Source organism: Mustelus asterias, chromosome 28 (genome assembly GCF_964213995.1).
Source record: "Mustelus asterias chromosome 28, sMusAst1.hap1.1, whole genome shotgun sequence".
Lineage (NCBI taxonomy): Eukaryota > Metazoa > Chordata > Chondrichthyes > Carcharhiniformes > Triakidae > Mustelus > Mustelus asterias.
Genome location: NC_135828.1, coordinates 4,201,838 through 4,224,169, shown reverse-complemented (window position 1 = coordinate 4,224,169; position 22,332 = coordinate 4,201,838). Strand labels below are relative to the sequence as shown.

At 46.9% G+C, this 22,332-nt stretch overlaps 1 protein-coding gene across 8 annotated transcripts in view; it reads right to left on the bottom strand.

Moving 5' to 3' along the window:
• Positions 1-515: 515 nt before the first annotated feature.
• The window catches only part of sgpl1 (sphingosine-1-phosphate lyase 1), an 81,713-nt gene continuing 59,896 nt past the window's right edge, over positions 516-22,332 (bottom strand). For 7 of the 8 annotated variants that reach the window (XM_078199358.1, XM_078199360.1, XM_078199363.1 and 4 more), the window contains exons 12-14: positions 11,905-12,051; positions 9,677-9,797; positions 516-4,854 (exon numbers count right to left, since the gene is read on the bottom strand). In XM_078199358.1, coding sequence (XP_078055484.1) covers positions 4,711-4,854; positions 9,677-9,797; positions 11,905-12,051 — 412 coding nt within the window. In that variant the 3' untranslated portion in view covers positions 516-4,710. The remainder of the gene's footprint in view (positions 4,855-9,676; positions 9,798-11,904; positions 12,052-22,332) is intronic. The other variant, XR_013495629.1, reaches the window with a different exon arrangement.

The window sequence follows — 22,332 nt, the reverse complement described above, 5'->3', positions numbered from 1 at the left end:
AGTCTGGGAATGGGATACAAATGAATGGTCTAGTTGGACCAATGAGCGGCACAGGCTTGGAGGGCCGAAGGGCCTGTTTCCTGTGCTGTACTGTTCTTTGTTGTTTCTCTTTGTTGTGTCTCTCAGCCTTCTTGTCAAGACGACCAGTCCCTACTCCACCACCCGATCTACATATCTGAATTTTCTTATCCCTAGAAACCACTCTCATGAATCTGTCCTTACTTTCTTAACAATGACCCAGGGATTAGGAGTCCCCATTACTGACCAACTTAGCCGACCAGGCTGAGATATAACAGAAAGTGCTGGAAACACTGAGCAGATCAGACAGCATCCGTGAAGAGAGTTGAGCGTTTCAGCTCTTGTGACCTTTCATCACAACTGGATGATGTTGGGGATGAACAGCTTTTAAAGAAGGTCAGAGTTCACCAAGAGATTGGGGAGGGAGTGCACGCACGCACATACACACAGAGAAGAAACAGTCAACATTAAAGTACAAAAGAGACAAACTACATGGACAGTTTTAACAAATTAAGTTTATTACCAAATCTCAATTACAAACATGAATACGATGAATTAATTCAGATCATTTTGCACACTAACAACGCAAAGGTGCGGGGGTTGTTGTCCAGATACAAATAACCAGGTGTAGGAAATCCCCTCTCTGAGGACTAACTAGAAACTTCACAATACATACAAGCTCCAACTAGTAAACCGACAGTTAGAATAGTGCCCTCACATTGGCTAACCGTAGAGTTCCACAACTTTTGTCTCAGAAACATGTTACTGATCTCCGAAGCACAACTCTGTTCAACGTGGGAATGGGTTTGAAACAATGCAAGAGGACAAAAGGTCATGCCTTATGGTAGCTCGAGTAAGCAAATCAAAGAGAACTGCTGGGACTGTGTATCTCCCCCATTTTGAAATGTGTGGCACAGGATGGGGATGGGGGGGGGAGAATTCCTTCATCAAATCCAGAAAGTGGAAAGGAAAACCAACAGAGGTTTACATCCACTTTGCAAACTCAAGCATTTCTTCCTCAGAGAGGAGCAGGGCCCTGTGACAGATGTACACTGGAAGCAGGGCCCAGTTAGAGTACGCTGGAAACGGCCCAGTGCAGAGAGGGTACACTGGAAACAGGGCCCAGTGCAGAGAGGGTACACTGGAAACAGGGCCCAGTGCAGAGAGGGTACACTGGAAACAGGACCCAGTGCAGAGAGGGTACACTGGAAACAGGGCCCAGTGCAGAGAGGGTACACTGAAAACAGGGCCCAGTGCAGAGAGGGTACACTGGAAACAGGACCCAGTGCAGAGAGGGTACACTGAAAACAGGGCCCAGTGACAGAGTACATTGGAAGCACTACCCAGTTACAGAGCACACTGGAAACGGCCCAGTGACAGAGAGGGTGCACTGGAAGCACAGCCCAGTTATTCAGACTATGCAAGAGGATCCAGAGCCTGAAAGTGATCAAGGAACCTCCTGCATCTGCTTTGTACAAACAGCAATGTAGCAAATGGAATGGGTTTACAGACTCTTAAAGAGAAAAAGACCAGAGTGTTGCATGCGGGGTGAGGGGGAAACTTGGCAAGTGTTGATTTTATAAAGTTTCTAAAAAGGGTAGCGGACCTCCTATCAAAAGTCAGAAAATTGTGCATAAATCTTTTTTTTTGCCAACATTCGAGTTCTGAGGACAGTATGAAATAAAGCCCTTTCGAGTCATTATGGGAAACCAGTCTGACTGGTTTAAAATGATGTTGAGGCAGTTGTGACACTGTTTCAATGTACCAACTTCAGTGTGATGCCACTCTCCATTAACAGTATGAAGTCTCACAACACCAGGTTAAAGTCCAACAGGTTTATTTGGTAGCAAAAGCCACTAGCTTTCGGAGCGTGCTGCTCCTTCGTCAGGTGAGGGGGAGTTCAGCACTCACGCTTACCTGACGAAGGAGCAGCGCTCCGAAAGCTAGTGGCTTTGGCTACCAAGTAAACCTGTTGGACTTTAACCTGGTGTTGTGAGACTTCTGTGTTTACGCCAGTCCAACGCCGGCATCTCCACATCATGACTTTCTATTCATTGCGGGGGTGCAGATTCATTCTTGGCGCTACTCCAGATACTCTGGGCAAGAAGGAGAATAGAACTGTGTCTCTTTTTCTTCACTTTATCCTCAAAGCGCTTGTGACAGAGGGGAAATAAATGTGCAATCATTGGCAGTTTCCTGCAGTGGTGCACAGTTCATCTGCTTTGCCAAGCGGGGAGTCCATTTACAGTCTGGGACATTTCCTGCATGTCACACTTCAAATGGAGGGCATTTCGCAGAGATTGAGCCTCCTACAAGTTCACATGTCCCAAGTTCCCCTCAGAAAGAGACTAAGCCTGTGACCACCAGATGGGGGAAACGAAAAAGTAAAGGAGAAACCAGCAATAAGAGTTTCATTGGCAACAGATAAATCTGAAGGGGGAGGGGTGTAAAAAGTTAACTCGCCCAGAATAGCAGCTATTACTGAGTGCACTGAGAGCCCAGGTTAACAAAAGGGATTGTGTGTTTCAAGGATCTCAGGATTAGTAAGAAACAGCATGGTTTTAAAGACAGCATTGAAAGTACCGTTAAAATCTCGATGTAATTATTCACAAGCGTTCAAGTCCTGCATAGATAGGTCGCTGTGTGAATACTTGTTACATGTAGCATCTCAGAGCATCAGAATCGCCACACAAGAGGCCCTAGGCTTTGTTACAGCGTTGGAGCACAGTATCCAAAGCACTGACACTAAAATAACTCAAACACAAAGACGGCGACACACAATTTGAAGTAATTAAACCGTCAGTTCCAACAATGGAGTGAGCACTTCCGCACAAAAATGGACAATGTGAGTTGAATTCGCAGAGTCTCAAGGGAGCAATCCAGGTGTTTTCTTTGAACCAGGTGTGTGTCATAATATTCCGTTACTTCAAACAAATCAGAAAATATCTGCACAGCAATTTTTTTTTTGTATTTAAATCCTGGAAGTAATTCCTATGGCAGCATTAAAGTAGGTCCCCTGTCCGTAACCGATGATAACCACGTCTAGTTTGGGGTTTAAAGAGGTCTCACGTTAACTGGGGGCAACTAGAGGTGGCGTCACTCTTTTGAAAACCACCCAAACGATATTTGAGGCAGTGCAAGCTCAACATTCATTCTGAAATGTGTCAAAAAACTTGGGACCAGACAAATCATAGAATCCCTACAGTGCAGAAGGAGGCCATTCGGCCCATCGCGTCTGCACCGACCACAATCCCACCCAGGCCCTCTCCCCGTAACTCTATGCATTTACCCTAGATAGTGTCAGGGGGACTAAGGGGCAATTTAGTACGGCCAATCCACCTAACCCGCACATCTTTGGACTGTGGGAGGAAACCGGAGCACCCGGAGGAAACCCACGCAGACACGGGGAGAACGTGCAGACTCTGCACGGTGACCCAAGCCAGGAATCGAACCCAGGTCCTTAGCGCTGTGAGGCAGCAGTGCATTCAGAGGTCAAACCACCCCTGCACACACCTTTCTCCCACCTTCCTCACTGATTCAGAAGATAATAGTCCTTCCGATAGTTTTGATTTTCCCCTGCCCTACCACCCGCAACGCATGGTACAGAATAGGTAAGTGACCAGCATTCAATTGGCCCGATTACAGCGAAGTAGAATCCCTACAGTGCAGAAGGAGGCCATTCGGCCCATCGAGTCTGCACCGACCTCAATCCCACCCAGGCCCTATCCCCATAACCCCATGAATTTACCCTAGCTAGTCCCCCCTGGCACTAAGGGGCAATTTAGCATGGCCAATCCACCTAACCCACACATCTTTGGATTGTGGGTGGAAATCGGAGCACCCGGAGGAAACCCACACTGACATGCGGAGAATGTGCAAACTCCACATCCACACAGTGACCCAAGCCGGGAATCGAAACCCAGGTCCCTGGCACTGTGAGGCAGCAGTGCTAACCACTGTGCCACCATGCCGCATCCAGGACGACATTGAACAAGAGCTTGGCGGGAGGGGGGGAGGAAGTGGGGTGTTTGGGGCCGTCGCCTGTGCGGTCCATGTGGACTGCAACTGTCCACCACTCCCTCCCTCCCACCCTCCCTTCCCCCTGGTGATACCCCAGCACTAACCTGCTCCGGGTGCAGTTATCACAGTTCTCCATTCACACAGAAATCAGCAGCAGCAACTTTTAATCCACAAACTATTTTACTCCTTTGAGAAAGATTCTGCCAAAAACATTTCTTGGAAATAAAAGAATTAAAGGAGAAAGGCATCAAGGTGAACTACCACTTGCTGCTGAGTCTCTAAATCGATCAATATTGAGGTAAAACCCACATTCATTTCACTGGAAAATCTCACTCAAAATTCTTGGAATTTTTTTTTTTAAGTTTTGACCTCACATTTGTAACGTCTAAAGAATTCCAGATATGATTTTTGGGGATAAAACCCTTTTTTACAAGTACAAAGAAAAGGCTTTGGGGATTTGAAAGTGGTATAAAAATCACTGACGGCATTCCCCAGTACATCTGATTGCCATTTTTCCACATTTCCATCGAGTCTGCAAAAAAAAAAAATCACGGAAGAGGAATGGACTCCCAACACCTCAGACCGGTCAGATTGCGTTCCAAAGTTCCTTCCTGCCACCCAATCCATGATTTTTATTTTTCCTTTTTAAAAAAAACCTGGTTTCTACGTGTTTCAGTGCTGTGCCGAGGCTCCATTCATGTGGTTCTTCTCAGCGCTGGGGAGCTCAGTGCTGTACAGACAGTCTAGGAAGCCGTGTGATATCTCCGTAACCAAGGAACGATCAGGAATTGACTGCGCCATGCCATATATGGCACCCTGGAGAGAGGGAGGGAGGGAGAGAGAGAGAATCAAGACATGTCTGACAGGTGACCCCCCTCTCAAGCCAAATAAACTACTGAAGTTGATCTACCGTCAGTCTGCTTGATGGGCATCAACTTAATGTCCATGACAAACCAACAACTTGCATTTACAGAGCGCTTCCTGTGAATCAGAATGCCCCTGGAGCGATTATTATCCAAAAATGCGACACTGAGTCACATAAGGAGATATTAGGTCAGATGATCAAAATCTTTAAGGAGCGTCTCAAAGAAAGAGAGAGAGGTGGAGAGGTTTAGGGTGGGAATTCCTGAGCTTAGGGCTCAGAGAACTGAAGTCACGATCCAAAACAGTTTTAAGTTTAAAGTTAAAGTTTATTTATTAGTGTCACAAGTCGACTTGCATTAACACTGCAATGAAGTTACTGTGAAAATCCCCACTACATTCTGTACTCTCTCGTTTCCTTCTCAATGAACAGTATGCTTTGTCTGTATAGCGCACAAGAAACAATACTTTTCACTGTCTGTTAATACAGGTGACAATAATAAGAACATAGAACATAGAAAAACTACAGCACAAACAGGCCCTTCGGCCCACAAGTTATGCCGAACACATCCCTACCTTCTAGACCTACCTATAACCCTCCATCCTATTACGCTCCATGTACTCATCCAGGAGTCTCTTAAAAGACCCTATTGAGTTCGCCTCCACCACCACTGACGGCAGCCGATTCCACTCGCCCACCACCCTCTGTGTGAAAAACTTACCCCTAACATCTCCCCTGTACCTACCCCCCAGCACCTTAAACCTGCGTCCTCTCGTAGCAGACATTTCCACCCTGGGAAAAAGCCTCTGAGAGTCCACCCGATCTATGCCTCTCAACATCTTATATACCTCTATTAGGTCTCCTCTCATCCTACGTCTCTCCAAGGAGAAAAGACCGAGCTCCCTCAGCCTATCCTCATAAGGCATGCCACTCAATCCAGGAACATCCTTGTAAACCTCCTCTGCACCCTTTCAATCTTTTCCACATCCTTCCTATAGTGAGGCGACCAGAACTGAGCACAGTACTCCAATAAATCAAATCAGATCAAAAATCGACACATTCCGGTATATGGAGGGAGAATTTAGCACGGTCAATGCACCCAAGCAGCACGTCTTTCAGACTGTGGGAGGAAACCGGAGCACCCGGAGGAAACCCACACACATATGGGGAGAATGTGCAGACTCCGCACAGACAGTAATCCAAGTTGGGAATCGAACCCAGGTCCCTGACACTGTGAAGCAGCAGTGCTAACCACTGTGCCACCCGTGGGTTTAGGGTGGGAATTGCTGAGCATAGGGTTCAGGGAACTGAGGTCACGATCCAACAATGGATGAAAACCAATGATGAGCAAGAGGTTGCAACCAGAGAGCGATGGTGCTGATGGAAATTAAGAAGTCTCACAACACCAGGTTAAAGTCTAACAGGTTTATTTGGTAGCACAAGCCACTTGTGGCTTGTGCTACCAAATAAACCTGTTGGACTTTAACCTGGTGTTGTGAGACTTCTTACTGTGCCCACCCCAGTCCAACGCCGGCATCTCCACATCATGGCTGAAGGAAATGACAGGGTGAGGGTGACAGGGAGGGATTTGAAAACCAGAATGAGAATTTTAAAATCGAGGTGAAGTCAGGCCAGGAGCGGATGTGGATCAGCGAGCACGGAGATGGGTGAATGAGACTTGGCACGAGTTAGGGTACAGTTTGACAACTGCAGCAAACGCAGTGTTGCTTCCTCACAATGTTCCGTGCAGCTCATCTATTCTGACGTCAGTCCCCTAGCAGTCGCTACCAGACTGTAAACCAGGCAACAAAACACTGCGAGGATTAAGATGCTTGGGCATGAGTGAGGGAACACACACCTGACAACAATAATGACCGAATCTACTCCATCTCTTACATCTGATCATCAAAGCCTCGATCTGAATGAATCTCAGCCCCCAACTCACAAATGCAGCTATCCCCCTCCCCGATTACACTTGTTCTCAGCCCTCACAATGTCGTAACTGGATTTGTCAACCTCAATTTCATTCCCCGGTCAAGTTTGAGCGTTTTTAAAAATTTATTTTCACTGAGACGCTTTTGCGTTATCCATTTACTGAGTCATAGAGATTTACAGCACGGCAAAAGGCCCTTTGGCCCAATTTGTCCATGCCGCCCAATTTTTATCATTAAGCCAGCCCCAATTGCCCGCATGTGGCCCATATCCCTCTATACCCATATCCCTCTATACCCATCTTACCCATGTAACTGTCCAAATGCTTTTTAAAAGACAAAATTGTACCCGCCTCTACTACTACCTCTGGCAGCTTGTCCCAGACACTCACCATCCTCTGTGTGAAAAAATTGCCCCTCTGGACACTTTTGTATCTCTCCCCTCAAACCTATGCCCTCTAGTTTTAGACTCCCCTACCTTTGGGAAACGATGTTTACTATCTAGCTGATCGATGCCCCTCATTATTTTATAGACCCGTAAGCCTCCCAGGCTCCAGGGAAAAAAGTCCCAGTCTATCCAGCCTCTCATGAGCAGCCTGGGAATGGAGGGATACAAACGAATGGTCTAGTTGGACCAAGGAGCGGCACAGGCTTGGAGGGCCGAAGGGCCTGTTTCTGTGCTGTACTGTTCTTTGTTCTTTGTCCTTATAACTCAAACCATCAAGTCCCGGTAGCATCCTAGTAAATCTTTTCTGCACTCTTTCTAGTTTAATAATAGCCTTTCTATAGTAGGGTGACCAGAACTGTACACACAGTAGCCAAGTGTGGCCTTACCAATGTCTTGTACAAATTCAACAAGATTTCCAGCTTGGGTCGATTGTCTGTATGGAGTCTGCACATTCTCCCCGTGTCTGCGTGGGTTTCCTCCGGGTGCTCCAGTTTTCTCCCACAGTCCAAAAGACGTGCTGGTTAGGGGCATTGGCCATGCTAAATTCTCCCTCAGTGTACCCGAACAGATGCCGGAGTGTGGTGACTTGGGGGATTTTCACAGTAACTTCATTGCAGTGTTAATGTAAGCCTACTTGCGACACTAATAAATAAACTTTAAAACCAACTCCTGTGTTCAGTGTTCTGACCAATGAAACCAAGCATGCCAAATGCCTTCTTCACCACTCTGTCCACCTGTGACTCCACTTTCAAGGGGCTATGAACCTGTACCCCAAGATCTCTTTTCCTTTTAACGCATTTTTAAAATGGAAAAGTGAAAGGCACCTTAAAATTAAAACTTGCGGGTGGTTTTGAACCCAGGCATTTCCAACAAGCACGAACGAGGGTGAAATAAGCTGACACTTAAATTCTAAGATGCAGCGCAATGTTCCAAGTTGCTGAAATAAGATTATGGATGCTGAGTCACCAGCAGCAATACTGGGGCAAGCAAACATTAGTCTGGTCAAACCGGTGGGATACCAGGATTGGGAAGGCTGAGTGTTTCAGACTCCACAAACTGGACAGCAGCAGGCAGGTGGATGGGGAAAGGTGTTAGTTTCCTCGATTCCTTCACAATGGAGAAATGAAATCCAGAAATTAAGTTCCAGAGTTCCCATCCTAAACCTCTCCTCCTTTACAACATTCCTTAAAACCTACCCCCTGGAACAGACACCTGATCCCACTATCTCCTTATGCGTCAATTTGTGAAGCTCCTTGACGAATTTTACCATGTTAAAAGCAAATAGAATCCTATAGTGCAGGAGGAGGCCATTTGGCCCATTGAGTCTGCACCGTCTACAATCCCATCCAGGCCCTATCCCCATAACCCCATGCATTTACCCTAGATAGTGTCAGGGGGGCTAAGGGGCAATTTAGCATGGCGACTCCACCTAACCCGCACATCTTTGGACTGGGAGGAAACAGGAACACCCGGAGAAAACCCACGCAGACACGGGGAGAATGTGCAAACTCCACACAGACAGTGACCCAAGCCGGGAATCAAACCCGGGTCCCTGGCCCTGTGACGCAGCAGTGCTAACCACCGTGCCGCCCCTAATAGTCACTTAGTAGAATAAAGAGATGTGCTGTCAAAGTTTTTCATCTTACACTCAGGATAGATGCGAGAATATCAAATTTCAAAGGAAGCAACAAGTATAGATTGCTGTTCCCTTTGAAATTTGGCATTCTTGTATCTGTCCTGATGAGTGCAAGATGAAAAGCTTTGACTGCATGTTACTTTCTTCCACAGTACTTTCATGTAAAATGGCTATCAAGGGATATTTGGGCCAAATGCGGGCAATTGGGACTGGCTTAGTGGTTTAAAAAAAAAGGGCAGCATGGAAAAGTTGGGCCGAAGAACCTGTTTCCACGCTGGGGGAGACAATGGCTTAGTGGTATTCTTGTTAGATTATTAATTCAGAAACTCAACTAATGTTCTGGGAACCTGGGTTCAAACCTGGCAGATGGTGGAATTTGAATTCAATAAAAGAAAATCTGGAATTAAGAATCTATCAATGACCATGAAATCATTGTCAGAAAAACTCATCTGGTTCACTAATGTCCTTTAGGGAAGGAAATCTGTCGTCCTTACCTGGTCTGGCCTACATGTGACTCCAGAGCCACAGCAATGGCTATCTTGGTTAAAGGCATCATGGACTCTCAACTGCCCACAGGCAACGAGGGATGGGCAATAAATGCTGGCCCAGCCAGCGACGGCCAGACCCCACGAATGAATAAAAAAAAACCTCTATGACTCGATGTGAAAAGCCCTACATAAACGCAAGTCGCCATCCAACACTTTTCTGCAGCAGATTACACCCCATCCGTCCCAAGTCCTGACCTGACGGTTTACCCTTACCCTGCCAGTGGTTTTCTCCGCAGGATTCTTCATTATTTCAACCACACTTTCACGCACATCTGTGACAAACTGGTCCGCCACTCCATTCCTGGTGTGTAGAAGCGTCACACATATATGGATGCTGAAAGAGAAGAGGCTATCTTGGTTAAAGGCATCATGGACCCTCAATCAGTTCCTGTTCATCAACCTTTCACATCACAGTCACTGGGCTTTCAGCGAGGGTGCGAGGCAGTCTCAATGTTTGGTTGTATCTCCCCCCCCCCCTCCCCTTCCCCCCTTCTATTTATCAAACAAGTAGTCAGCAAGGAAAGATATTTTTATTTGAGCCAGTGTTAGAAGTGACTGTAAGGCACGCTGCACGCAAGTAACATCTAACTGAGGAAATAACTAAAACTGAAACTGTTAGGAATGAGTGTAGCTCTCTTTAAAAGAACTGGCATTTATAGAATCCATAGTGTAGGAGGCGACCATTCGGCCCATTGAGTCTGCACCGACTCTTTTCAGAGCATCCCACCCAGGCTCTATTCCCATAACCCTACATATTTACTAATCCCCTACATACACACCTTGGGACACTAAGGGACAATTTAGAATAGAATTGAATTGAATTCCCACAGTGCAGAAGAGGCCATTCAGCCCATCAAGTCTGCACTGATTCGCGGACAGAGCATCTTACCCAGCCCACTCCCCCCCCACACTATCCCTGTAACCCCACACATTTACCACGGCTAATCCATCTAACCTCCACATCTTGGGACACTAAGGGGCAATTTAGCATGGCCAGTGCACCTAACCTGCACAACATTGGACTGTGGAGGAAATCGGAGCACCCGGAGGAAACTCATTCCCGAGTGTTGTTGGAGCTGCACTCGTCCAGGCAAAGGGAGAGTATTCCATCTCATTCCAGACCTGTGCCTTGTAGATAGTGGACAGGCTTTGGGGAGTCAGAAGGCGAGTTACTTGTCGCAGGAGTCCTAGCCTCTAACCTGGTCTTGTAGCCACAGTATTTACATGGCTTACCCAGTAAAATTTCTGGTCAGCGATAACCTTGAGGATGTTGATTGGGGTTGGGGGGGGGGGGGGGGGGTTCAGTGAAGGTAATGCCATTGAATGTCATGGGGTGATTATTAGATTCTCTCTTGTTGGAGATGAACATTGCCTGGCACTTGTACAATACGAATGTTAATTTCCACTTATCAGTTGAAGCCCAAATGTTGTCCAGGTCTTGCTGCGTATGGACACGGACCACTTCAATATCTGAGGAGGCGTAAATGATACTGATCACCGCACAATCAGCAGCGAACATCACCACTTCTGGCCTTATGACGGAGGGAAGGTCATTGATAAAGCAGCCCAGTTGGGCCTAGGTTGGACCTAAATGGGCCTGGAACACTACCCTGTGCAACTCCTGAACTGATGTCCTGAGACGGAGATGACTGACCTCCAACAATCACACTATCTTGACTTTGTGCCAGGTATGACTCCAGCCAGTTGAAAGATTCCCCCCCGATTCCCACTGACTTCAATTTTGCTAGGGTTCCTTGATGCATCGTTGATATCAAGAGCAGTCACTCTGACCCCACCTTGTCTGAAAACCTGTGGTCCAGTTTCTCTCTGCAAATGATCCTTACAAATACGAACAGCTTGCTGGGAGAGCCCAGTCCTGTGTTCAGAAGATCAGCATGGGACTCAATCAAATTTTGGGGAATTGAATTATAACTTTCTGAGCCTAGGATATCTTCGCAAAGGAGAACACTCCTCTGACCCGAGTGCACAACAAGAGACAAACACAGCAAATTACAGAGAAAGATTCCAGACATCTAGGATCAGGTGGTTGTCATTTACAAACCTTTACTTTAAACCACACTGCAATTAATTTCATCTTTTATATGTGTGATAGGAAACAGAGATAGTTGAAGTAATTTATATTGTGCGTGTTAGAAACAAGGTACAAGTTTAAGTTCAACATAAACTGGGATTGTAACAAGTATGACAAAGTATGTTGCACGTAAGTTGTACAAGTATAATAAAGGCCAAGGAGGAGTCAGCAGGATTTCCTCCTCCTCTGGATCCCAAAACCTAGGAATACACAGGGAAAGGCAGCATGGATGCAGCACACACGGGGAGAGTGAGAGTGAGGAGAGAGTATACACAGGGAGAGAGTGGGAGTATACACGGGGAGAGTGGGAGTATACACGGGGAGAGTATACACGGGGAGACTGACGCACCTGGAAGGGAACTGCAAGGTGTTGAGGTTCCACCCTTTGGATGTCATTGCATTCGATAGACGGAAAATATCAAACGTTTCTGAGCCAATGGCCACTACAGACACCTCCGGTTTTCCAAAGATGAAAATTTCTTTTATTTTCCTCAACCTTTAAAACACAAAAAATGACAGAAAATGGTTTAGCATCTGGGGAAAAGTCAACACCTTATATTGATAAAATACAACACCAAACAGCCTAAAATGTCCTGAAGCATCTCTCAGCACCGGGAGGAGAACGAGGTGACAGAATGTCTGACAGAGACCGTACGCAGAAATATAAATCGGTCAGAACCAAGCTTTCCAATAGGATGCATTAGGTAAATGTTAAAGTTAAATTTAAGTCTATTTATTAGTGTCGCAGTAGGCTTACATTAACACTGCAATGAAGTTACTGTGAAAATCTCCTAGTCGCCACATTCCGGCGTCTGTTCGGGTACACTAAGGGGCAATTTTAGCATGGCCAATCAACCTAACCCGCACATCTTTGGACTGTGGGAGGAAACTGGAGCTCCCGAAGGAAACCCACGCAGACACGAGGAGAACGTGCAGACTCCACACTGACAGAGACGCAAGCCGGGAATCGAACCCGGGTCCCTGACGCTGTGAGGCAGCAGTGCTGCTAACCACTGTGCCACCGTGCCGCCCTAACTTGGAGAGAGGATCTCTTTCCGATTTCTCCCACTTATCTCTTGAAAAGCGAGGAAGTCCCTGCCTGGGTTGAACACAATCAGCACCTCCCAACACTTCACGCTGATCATTCAACTTCCCCACACCTTGTTTTGGATCCAGTGCATTTGAGGGATTTTCTTTCGGAGACCATGAGCCAGTTAGTTCAGTAAAACTTTCCACGTGTCAATGGCAGAACCGCACCACCAGATGGAGCTGGAGGACAGAGGTCATCGCTCTGCAGCAACTTGGTAAACACGCGTATAAATAAAATTTTGGCAGCAAGGGCAAGCCTTAATTTTATGCAGAATCTTTCCACTTCCAAGGCCTGTGTCATCCACTGTATCCTTGCTCAACGTGTTATAGAACACTGTCGACGCTGGAAATGTGAAATATAAAATAGAAAGCGCTGGGAAAACTCAGCAGGTCTGGCAGCGTCTGAGAAGCAAGAGTTAATGTTTCGACTCCATGTGACTCGGGGCTGCTCCACAGATGCTGAAGACAATGCTCCCCATGCAACTGCAGGCCTATCACAGGCCCCACATCTGGACTGCCAGAAAAATAAATCCCTTCTTTTCCCCACGTTCAAAAACAAAATCCCAGACAATCTGAACACTTATTTTTCTATCGAAATCTCAAAGCCAAAGCATCCAAGCACCAAACGCCAACTCCAGCAGAACAGTAAAACATCAGAACACAAGAATTAGCAGGGCTAGGCCATTTGGCTCTTCCCGTCAACAAGATCATGGCTGATCTGATTGTTCATTGATTCGATTTGATTTATTGTTGTCACATGTATTAACACACAGTGAAAAGTATTGTTCCTTGCACGCTTTACAAACAAAGCATACCGTTCATAGAGAAGGAAAGGAGAGAGTGCAGAATGTAGTGTGACAGTCATAGCGAGGGTGTAGAGAAAGATCAACGTAATGCGAGGTAGGTCCATTCAAAAGTCTGACAGCAGCAGGGAAGAAGCTGTTCTTGAGTCGGTTGGTACGCGACCTCAGACTTTTGTATCTTTCCCGAAGGAAGAAGGTGGAAGAGAGAATGTCCGGGGTGCGTGGGGTCCTTAATTAGGCTGGCTGCTTTTCCTGAGGCAGCGGGAAGTGTAGACAGAGTCAATGGATGGGAGGCTGGTTTGCGTGATGGATTGGGGCTACATTCACGACCTTTTGTAGTCCCTTGCAGTCTTGGGCAAAGCAGGAGCCATACCAAGCTGTGATACAACCAGAAAGAATGCTTTCTATGGTGCAACTGTAAAAGTTGGAGAGAGTCGTAGCTGTCATGCCAAATTTCCTTAGTCTTCTGAGAAAGTAGAGGCGTTGGTGGGCTTTCTTAACTATAGTGTCGGCATTGGGGGGCCAGCACAGGTTTCTTGGTGATCTGATTGTGAGATTGTGGTCTCGACTCCAGTTTCCCACCCCTCTCCCCCTTGGCCTTGACTCCATTTGTTGATCAATAATCTGTCTAACTCAGCCTCGAATACATCCAATGACGCAGCCTCTGTTTCTCTCTCAGGAAAATAATTCCACAGCCTGGTGACCCTCAGAGTGAAAGAAAATCTCCTTATCTCAGTCTTAAAAAGGAGACGCTTGATGTTAGAACTGTGCCCCCTAGTTCTAGACTCCCCACAAATGGGGGGGGGGGGGGGGGGAACCTCCTCTCGGCATCCAATCCCCTGAGAATCGTATGTGTTTCAATAAGATCACAGTCAATAAGGGACGGCACGGTGACACAGTGGTCAGCACTGCTGCCTCACAACGCCGGGGACCCAGGTTCGATTCCGGCCTCAGATCACTGTCTGTGTGGAGTTTGCACTTTCTCCCCGTGTCTGCATGGGTTTCCTCCGGGTGCTCCGGTTTCTTCCCACACTCCAAAAGTGTTTACAATTTACATAGATGATTTGGAGTTGGGGACCAAGTGCAGCGTGTCAAAATTTGCAGATGACACCAGGATGCGTGGCAGAGCAAAGTGTGCAGAGGACACAAAGTCTGCAAAGGGATATAGATAGTCTAAGTGAGTGGGCGAGGGTCTGGCAGATGGAGTACAATGTTGGTAAATGTGAGGTCATCCATTTTGGTAGGAATAACAGCAAAATGGACTATTATTTAAATGGTAAAAAATTGCAGCATGCTATTGTGCAGAGGGACCTGGGTGTCCTTGTGCAAGAATCACAAGGAGTTGGTTTGCAGGCGCAGCAGGTAATTAAGAAGGCAAATGGAATTTTGTCCTTCATTGCTAGAGGGATGGAGTTTAAAAACAGCAAGGTTATGTTGCAGCTGTATAAGGTGCTGGTGAGGCCACACCTGGAGTACTATGTACAGTTTTGGTCTCCTTACTTGAGAAAGGATATACTGGCACTGGAAGGGGTGCAGAGGAGATTCACTAGGTTGATTCCGGAGTTGAGCGGGTTGACTAATGAGGAGAGACTGAGTAGACTGGGGCTATACACATCGGAATTCAGAAGAATGAGGGGAGATCTTACAGAAACATATAAGATTATGAAGGGAATAGATAAGATAGAAGCAGGGAAGTTGTTTCCACTGGCGTGTGAAACTAGAACGAGGGGACACGGCCTCAAAATAAGGGGGAGCAGATTTAGGACTGAGTTGAGGAAGAACTTCTTCACACAAAGGGTTGTGAATCTGTGGAATTCCCTGCCCAGTGAAGCAGTTGAGGCTACCTCGTTGAATGTTTTTATGGCAAGGATAGATAAATAAATTTTGAACAGTAAAGGAATTAAGGGTTATGGTGAGTGGGCGGGTAAGTGGAGCTGAGTCCACGAAAAGATCAGCCATGATCTTATTGCATCAGGTTAAAGTCCAACAGGTTTATTTGGTGGCACAAGCCTCCGGAGCACTGCTCTTTCATCAGGTGAGTGGAGAGTTGGGTTCACAAACTCAATTTACAAGATAATGGTTGGAATGCAAGTCTTAACAGGTAAATCAGGTCTTTACAGGTGCAGACGATGCGAGTGGAGAGAGGGTTAAGCACAGTTAAAGAGGTGTAAATTGTCTCAAGCCAGGACAGTTAGTGAGATTTTGCAAGCCCAGGCAAGTCGTGGGGGTTACAGATAGTGCGACATGAACCCAAGATCCCGGTTGAGGCCGTCCTCATGTGTGCGGAACTTGGCTATCAGTCTCTGCTCAGCGATTCTGTGTTGCCGTGTGTCTTAATTACCTGTTAAGACTTGCATTCCAACCATTATCTTGTAAATTGTCTGTGCCTATATATGCCCCGTTTGTGAACTCTTCACTCAACTGAGGAAGGAGCAGCGCTCCGAAAGCTCGCGCTACCAAATAAACCTGTTGGACTTTAACCTGGTGTTGTGAGACCTCTTACTGTGCCCCACCCCAGTCCAACGCCGGCATCTCCACATCATGATCTTATTGAATGGTGGAGCAGACTCGAGGGGCCAGATGGCCTACTCCTGCTCCTAGTTCTTATGTGCAGGTTAGATGGATTGGCCATGGTAAATTGCCCCTTAGTGTCAGGGAGATTAGTGGGTAAATATGTGGGGTTACGGGGATAGGGCCTGGGTGGGATTGTCGTCAGTGCAGGCTCGATGGGCTGAATGGCCTCCTTCTGCACTGTAGCAATTCGATGATTACCTCTCATCCTTTTAAATCTTTCCAACCGATCAAGCCTAATATTTCCTCACAAAATAATCCCTTTATTCACTGTAGTGCCAAGTGAACCTTCACTGAACTGCTTCAAAACAATTATTCTAAAGGAGAACCAAACTGTACATCGCACTCCGGCTGCAACACCACCAAGCCCAGTGCAGTGGCAGCAAACACTTGTCTATTTTTACATTCCATCCCGCTTGCAACAGACAGCAGGAACCAACACAGCATTCTGCCTGAACGACACTCACTGCTCACGACGTGAAAATCTTGGAAACATCCAAGTAGCTGGCTGAGTCGGCAAGGGCAGGAACACATTGTGGCGCCAAGCGTTAGAAGTGAGACTTCACGGGGTAAAAATGAACACAGCAAGATTAACTCAGCAGGTCTCTGCACATCGTCAACACTCGGTGTGAAGGCCTCCAGTTTAAATCTTGGCTGCACTGGATCGCTGAAAGCTGTTGCTAAGTCTTAAACCGGGGGGGGGGGGGGGGGGGTGGGGAGTGATGCTCGCACTCTGCAGTTACTGATCTCAATGACAAGACAGATCAATCCATCTCACTTGTGTTTTATATTTAAACTCTGCGTGTTTTGTACAATTCCATCCGAGCCACTTAGCCTGCAGATTTGTATTGACAGTGGCTGGAGAATGTGTGGAGCGGGGAGCCAGTGGAGAATAAGCATGTCAATGAGCTCGAGAGGTTGCTGGCCATCTTTCTGGTGCTAAAAGGGATTGCGGGATACAAAGGATTAACTATAATGCAGTATCTACCCTACAAATTGCTGACCAGTGAGAGAGGTCACCGCTTCTTTGGTGATCTTGTGCATTCAGAAACATACATCACTTGGGACTCGGTGGGCAGCACTTGCGCCTCAGAGACAGCAGGTTGAGAATTCAAGTCCCACCCCCGAGTGCAAAAATCAGGGATGACGCTCCAGTGCAGTCCTGAGGGAGTGCCGCACTGGCGAAGATGCCAGCTCTCACATGAGGCGTTAAACTGAGGTCCCAGCTGCTCTCTCAGGTGGACTTAAAAGATCCCAAGGGACTAAGGCCGCATTTCGAATACTGCGTGCAGTTCTGGTCGCCACACTACCAGAAGGAGGTGGATGCTTTGGAGAGGGTGCAAAGAAGGTTCACCAGGATGTTGCCTGGTCTAGAGGGTTTTTGGTACGAGGAGAGGTTGGATAAACTCGGATTCTTTTCACCGGAAAGACGGAGGCCGAGGGGAGGCCTGATAGAGGTCCACAAAATTATGAGGGGCATAGATAGGATGGATAGTCAGAGGCTTTTTCCCCAGGGTGGAAGGGTCAACGACAAGAGGGCACAGGTTCAAGGTGAGAGGGGGAAAGTTTAGTGGAGATGTGCGGGGAAAGTTTTTCCGCAGAGGGTGGTGGGTGCCTGGAACGCACTGCCAGTGGAGATGGTGGAAGCAGGCATGGTAGCAACATTCATGGTGTATCTTGGTAAGACACGTGAACGGGAGGCGAACAGAGGGATAGAAACCACTTATTGGCTTGGTGGGCCGAAGGGCCTGTTCCTGTGCCGCATTGTTCTTTGTTCTATGTTAAAGCAGAGCTGGGGAGTTCTCTCTGGTTTCCTGGCCAATATTAATCCCTCAAACAACAACGTGCAAAACCAATTATCTAGTCCCCCATCACACTGCTGTTGTTGAACCTTACTGTGCATAAATTGGTTGCTGCATTTTCCTACATTACACACACACACTTTAATCGGCAGTAAAACACTAGGTGATGTCCTGAGGTTGTGAAGATGGCTAAAATAAATATCAGCTCTTCTTTCTATGGTTCCAGAAAAGCCTTTCATTTTAAGCTGAGCTGGGATTTAAACTAACGCGAGTCAATACAATGGATGCAAGTGGTTCCCAAGAGACTCCTTGCAAAAAAGAAAGCATCTGAAGGAAGAACAATCAACGTCTGTTGGGAAGCTCAAAGCAGCTGTAGAAAACTAGTTGAAGCAAAGCAACTTCCTGCCTAATCTAATCAACACCACAACAGATCGTGTCCACACCCATAATGGGGCTTGTCAGCACACCAGCCTTCCTTGCGGTGCTAAACCAAAATCTGCACCCCCCCCCCCGGTCCGCCCACCCCGCCCGCCCCGCTCTCGTTTACACACGAGTTTCCAACAAATCACTGCTGAATTTCTGGGAGTTAAGACATTTGGATTTACTGAGTGCACATTCTTTGTTTTGACAGTCACGGGTGAACTTATGGAAGCATTTTCTTCCAAAGTCCCATTAACCTAAGCCCTGTTTGCACTCTACTCCATTTGTAAACAGTTCTCTGAATGCCTTTCTTTCAATCATCCTGTGACAGTGGAAGAAGGACTTTTTGTTTTTCTTAGTTAAAGATGATCTTGGCTGTATATCATTCTTTGCCTTGCTTGTCAAACCACAGAGGCGGATACACTGTCCTTTAACACAAAGCGGTAACACAAACTTACTGAATCATAGAATCCCTACAGTGCAGAAGGAGGCCATTCGGCCCATCGAGTCTGCACCAGCCACAATCCCCACCCAGGCCCTATCCCCATAACCCCATGCATTTACCCGAGCTAGTCCCCCTGACACTAAGGGGCAATTTAGCACGGCCAATCAACCTAACCCGCACATCTTTGGACTAAAGTGAGCATATATCATCTCCATTCCTTAAAGTACAGGTCTTTTAAAATATAGAACGGTGTTTACTTGGGGTTGTTTAGCAGCTCTGGACAGCAGCCGTCGTAGCCTGTGGAGTAAAGCCCCTGCTTCGAGGTGCAGACTATGACAGCTATGTTGTGAACTCTGAAGGCAACACGGCAGCTCAGTTTTTGTCTTTATAGTACCACTTAACCACCGAGTTTTTCTGGATTTGGTCGAGCGAGAGGCTCGCATGGGGACTATCGCGATTATTCTGTAGCTGGAGTCGGGGAGTCACTGGTTCCAGACCTACACCAAAGACTTGAGCGCGCAATCTAAACCAACACTCCTACTGCAGGAGACAGAGTGCTGGGTCTGAAATAGGCAGAGAGGTTTGAGGGATTAAACTCCAGAGCTCAGGACTGAGGCAGCACAGTTGCCAATGGTGGAGGAATTGAAGTGGGGAATTGAGGGTGGAATTAGCAGAACTCCAGAGATTCTGGAGAGTTGGCGGACCAGAGATTTTAGTGATAGGGAGGTGCCAAATATGACCAGCCAGGATTCCCTCTCCAGATCATTTCCCACTGCCCCTGGGAGCACCAAGCACAGGATCATGCACAGTTAGGAACAGGACAAGGCCATTCTTCCCACTGGAACTGTCCACCCTTCATTTAGATCATGGCTAGTCTGTACCACAACATGTAATCACTGCTGCCTCACAGCGCCAGGGACCTGGGTTCGATTCCCAGCTTGGGTCACTGTCTGTATGTGGATGACACGGTGGCAGAGTGGTTAGCACTGCTGCCTCACAGTACCAGGGACCTGGCACCTAGATTCCTGGCTTGGGTCACTGTCTGTGTGGAGTCTGCACTTTCTCCCCGTGTCTGCGTGGGTTTCCTCCAGGTGCTCTGGTTTCCTCCGACAGTCCAAAGATGTGCGGGTTAGGCGGATTGGCCATGCTACATTGTCTCTTAGTGTCAGGGGGATTAGCTAGAGTAAATGCATGGGGTTATGAGGATAGGGCCTGGGTGGGATTATGGTCGTGCAGACTCGATGGGCTGAATAGCTTTCTTCTGCACTGTAGGGATTCTATGTTTCTATAAGATCCACAGTCCTTTGACACCATGACTCAATGAAAATCTATCAAACCTTGCAAGCTCCAGTTGTCCTCCAGCACCCACAGATACTTGGGGGACAAATTCCCAATTGCTACGCCCTTTGTGGGGAAAAGTGCTTCCTGACATGCCCCCTGAAGGGTCACGCTCCAATTCTAAGATGATGTTCCTTGGTTTACAATACCCCCAATAAAATAAAATAATTTCTGAGTTTGCCCGCCAACACATCCTTCTCACATTTTGATCTGAACACATCCTGAATTCCAGCAAATAAATGCCTAAAATTAAGCAAACCATGCCCAGTAATTTAATCCTCTAAACCCTGGTATCATTCTGGTGGATATGTGCTGTTCTTGCTCCAAGGTCAATATAGTCCTCCTGGGGTGCAGTGCCCAGAACTGATAGCCCAAAAAACAAAAAGGAATTTGGACAGATACATGGATAGGAAAGGTTTAGAGGGGTATGGGCCAAATGCAGGCAAATGGAGTTAGCTTAAATGGGCTTTTTGGTCGGCGTGGACCAGTTTGGGCCGAAGGGCCTGTCTCTGTGCCGTAGATTCTATGAATTAGGGAGACAGAAATTCTGAGGAACACATCCAATGACACTGAGACAGAGAAACCTCCCTGTCGTGGGCCAATGAGGGAAGTGCATGCCCTTAAGACGGTGGTCTGCCCAATCGGAGATGACAAATCCCAAAATTGCTCAATTAGTATTTTGCTCACGACGTAGCAATTTATTAATGAGCCTGAGTGACGAAATGTGGCTTGCATAATTCCATGCTTCCTTTCCCCATTCGTCCGTGCCAGTCTTACTGAAACCACAGACCCAACCACGCGACAGGCAGGTCCGGACAAACAGTCTCCGGATCTCAGAGCAGACCCTCCCATTAATCTGTCAAGAATCCATTTTAAACCTGCCGGGAATTACCCAATTTGTCCAGTAATCTCGACTGGTGATTAACAGTCAGTCAGAGAGTTATGGCGCAGGAGGGGGTAAGGAGTTATTTTATCAATGAGTGCTTAAAAAAAAGTTTCAAAACCTATTCATGTGTACACCTTATCCCCACAAGGGAAATATTGGTGCAAGGGAAAGTAAGATCATAAGAAATAGGAGTAGGCCATTCGGCCCTCAAGCCTGCTCTGCCATTCAATAAGATCATGGCTGCTCTGATTTTGGCCTTAACATCACTTTCCTGCCAGTCCCCAATTAGCCTCGATCCCCCGTCAATCAAAACTTTGTCCAGCTTAATCTTGAATATACTCAGTGACCCAGCCTCCACTGTTCTCTGGGATAGAGTGTTCAAAAGTCTAACAACCCTCTGAGAAGAAATTGCTCAGCTCTCTCATTAAATGCGGCACAGGTGGCACAGTGGGTTAGCACTGCTGCCTCACAGCGCCAGGGTCCCGGGTTCGATTCCCGGCTTGGGTCACTCTCTGCGTGGAGTTTGCACATTCTCCCCGTGTCTGCGTGGGTTTCCTCCGGATGCTCCGGTTTCCTCCCACAGTCTGAAAGACGTGCTGGTTAGGGTGCACTGGCCATGCTAAATTCTCCCTCAGTGTAACCCGGACAGGCGCCAGAGTGTGGCGACTAGGGGATTTTCAGAGTAACTTCATTACAGTGTTAGTGTAAGCCTACTTGTGACTAACATATAAATAAAAATAAAAACTTGTAATGTAAGCCTACTTGTGACACTAATAAATAAATAAATTTAATTCAAAACAAATCACTTCTACTGTTAGTACATCTTTTTCACAGTCTTGTCTGCCAGGTAGATGGAAAAGATCACATGACAATCTATTATAGAAGATTAAAGAAATGTATTTTTATTCATTGGATGTGGGCACACTGGCTGGGCCAGCACTTATTTCTCATCTCGAATTGCCCATCAATTTTCAGAGGGCATTTAAGAGTCAACCACATTGCTGTGGATCTGTTGGTCAGACTAGATATCCTTCCCTAAAGCATGAGTGAGCCAGCTGGGTCTTTGCAAGATCAACAATGGCTTCATGGTCAAATATTGGATTCAAATTTCACCATCTGCTGTGGTGGGATTCGAGCCTGGATCCATCTCTGAATTTCTCGTCCAGTGGCAATACCACTGTGGCACCACCTCCCCTTTATTATTTCATATCCTGGCCAATTGCTATCCCTCAACCAACATCAATAAAACAGATAATTGGCTCATCATTATGTTGCTCTACGTGGGAGCTCGCTCTGTGCAAATTGGCTGCCCTGTCACCTACACTTCAATAAGAGTTTTAACAACACCAGGTTAAAGTCCAACAGGTTTATTTGGTAGCAAATGCCATTAACTTTCGGAGCGCTGCTCCTTCGTCAGATGGAG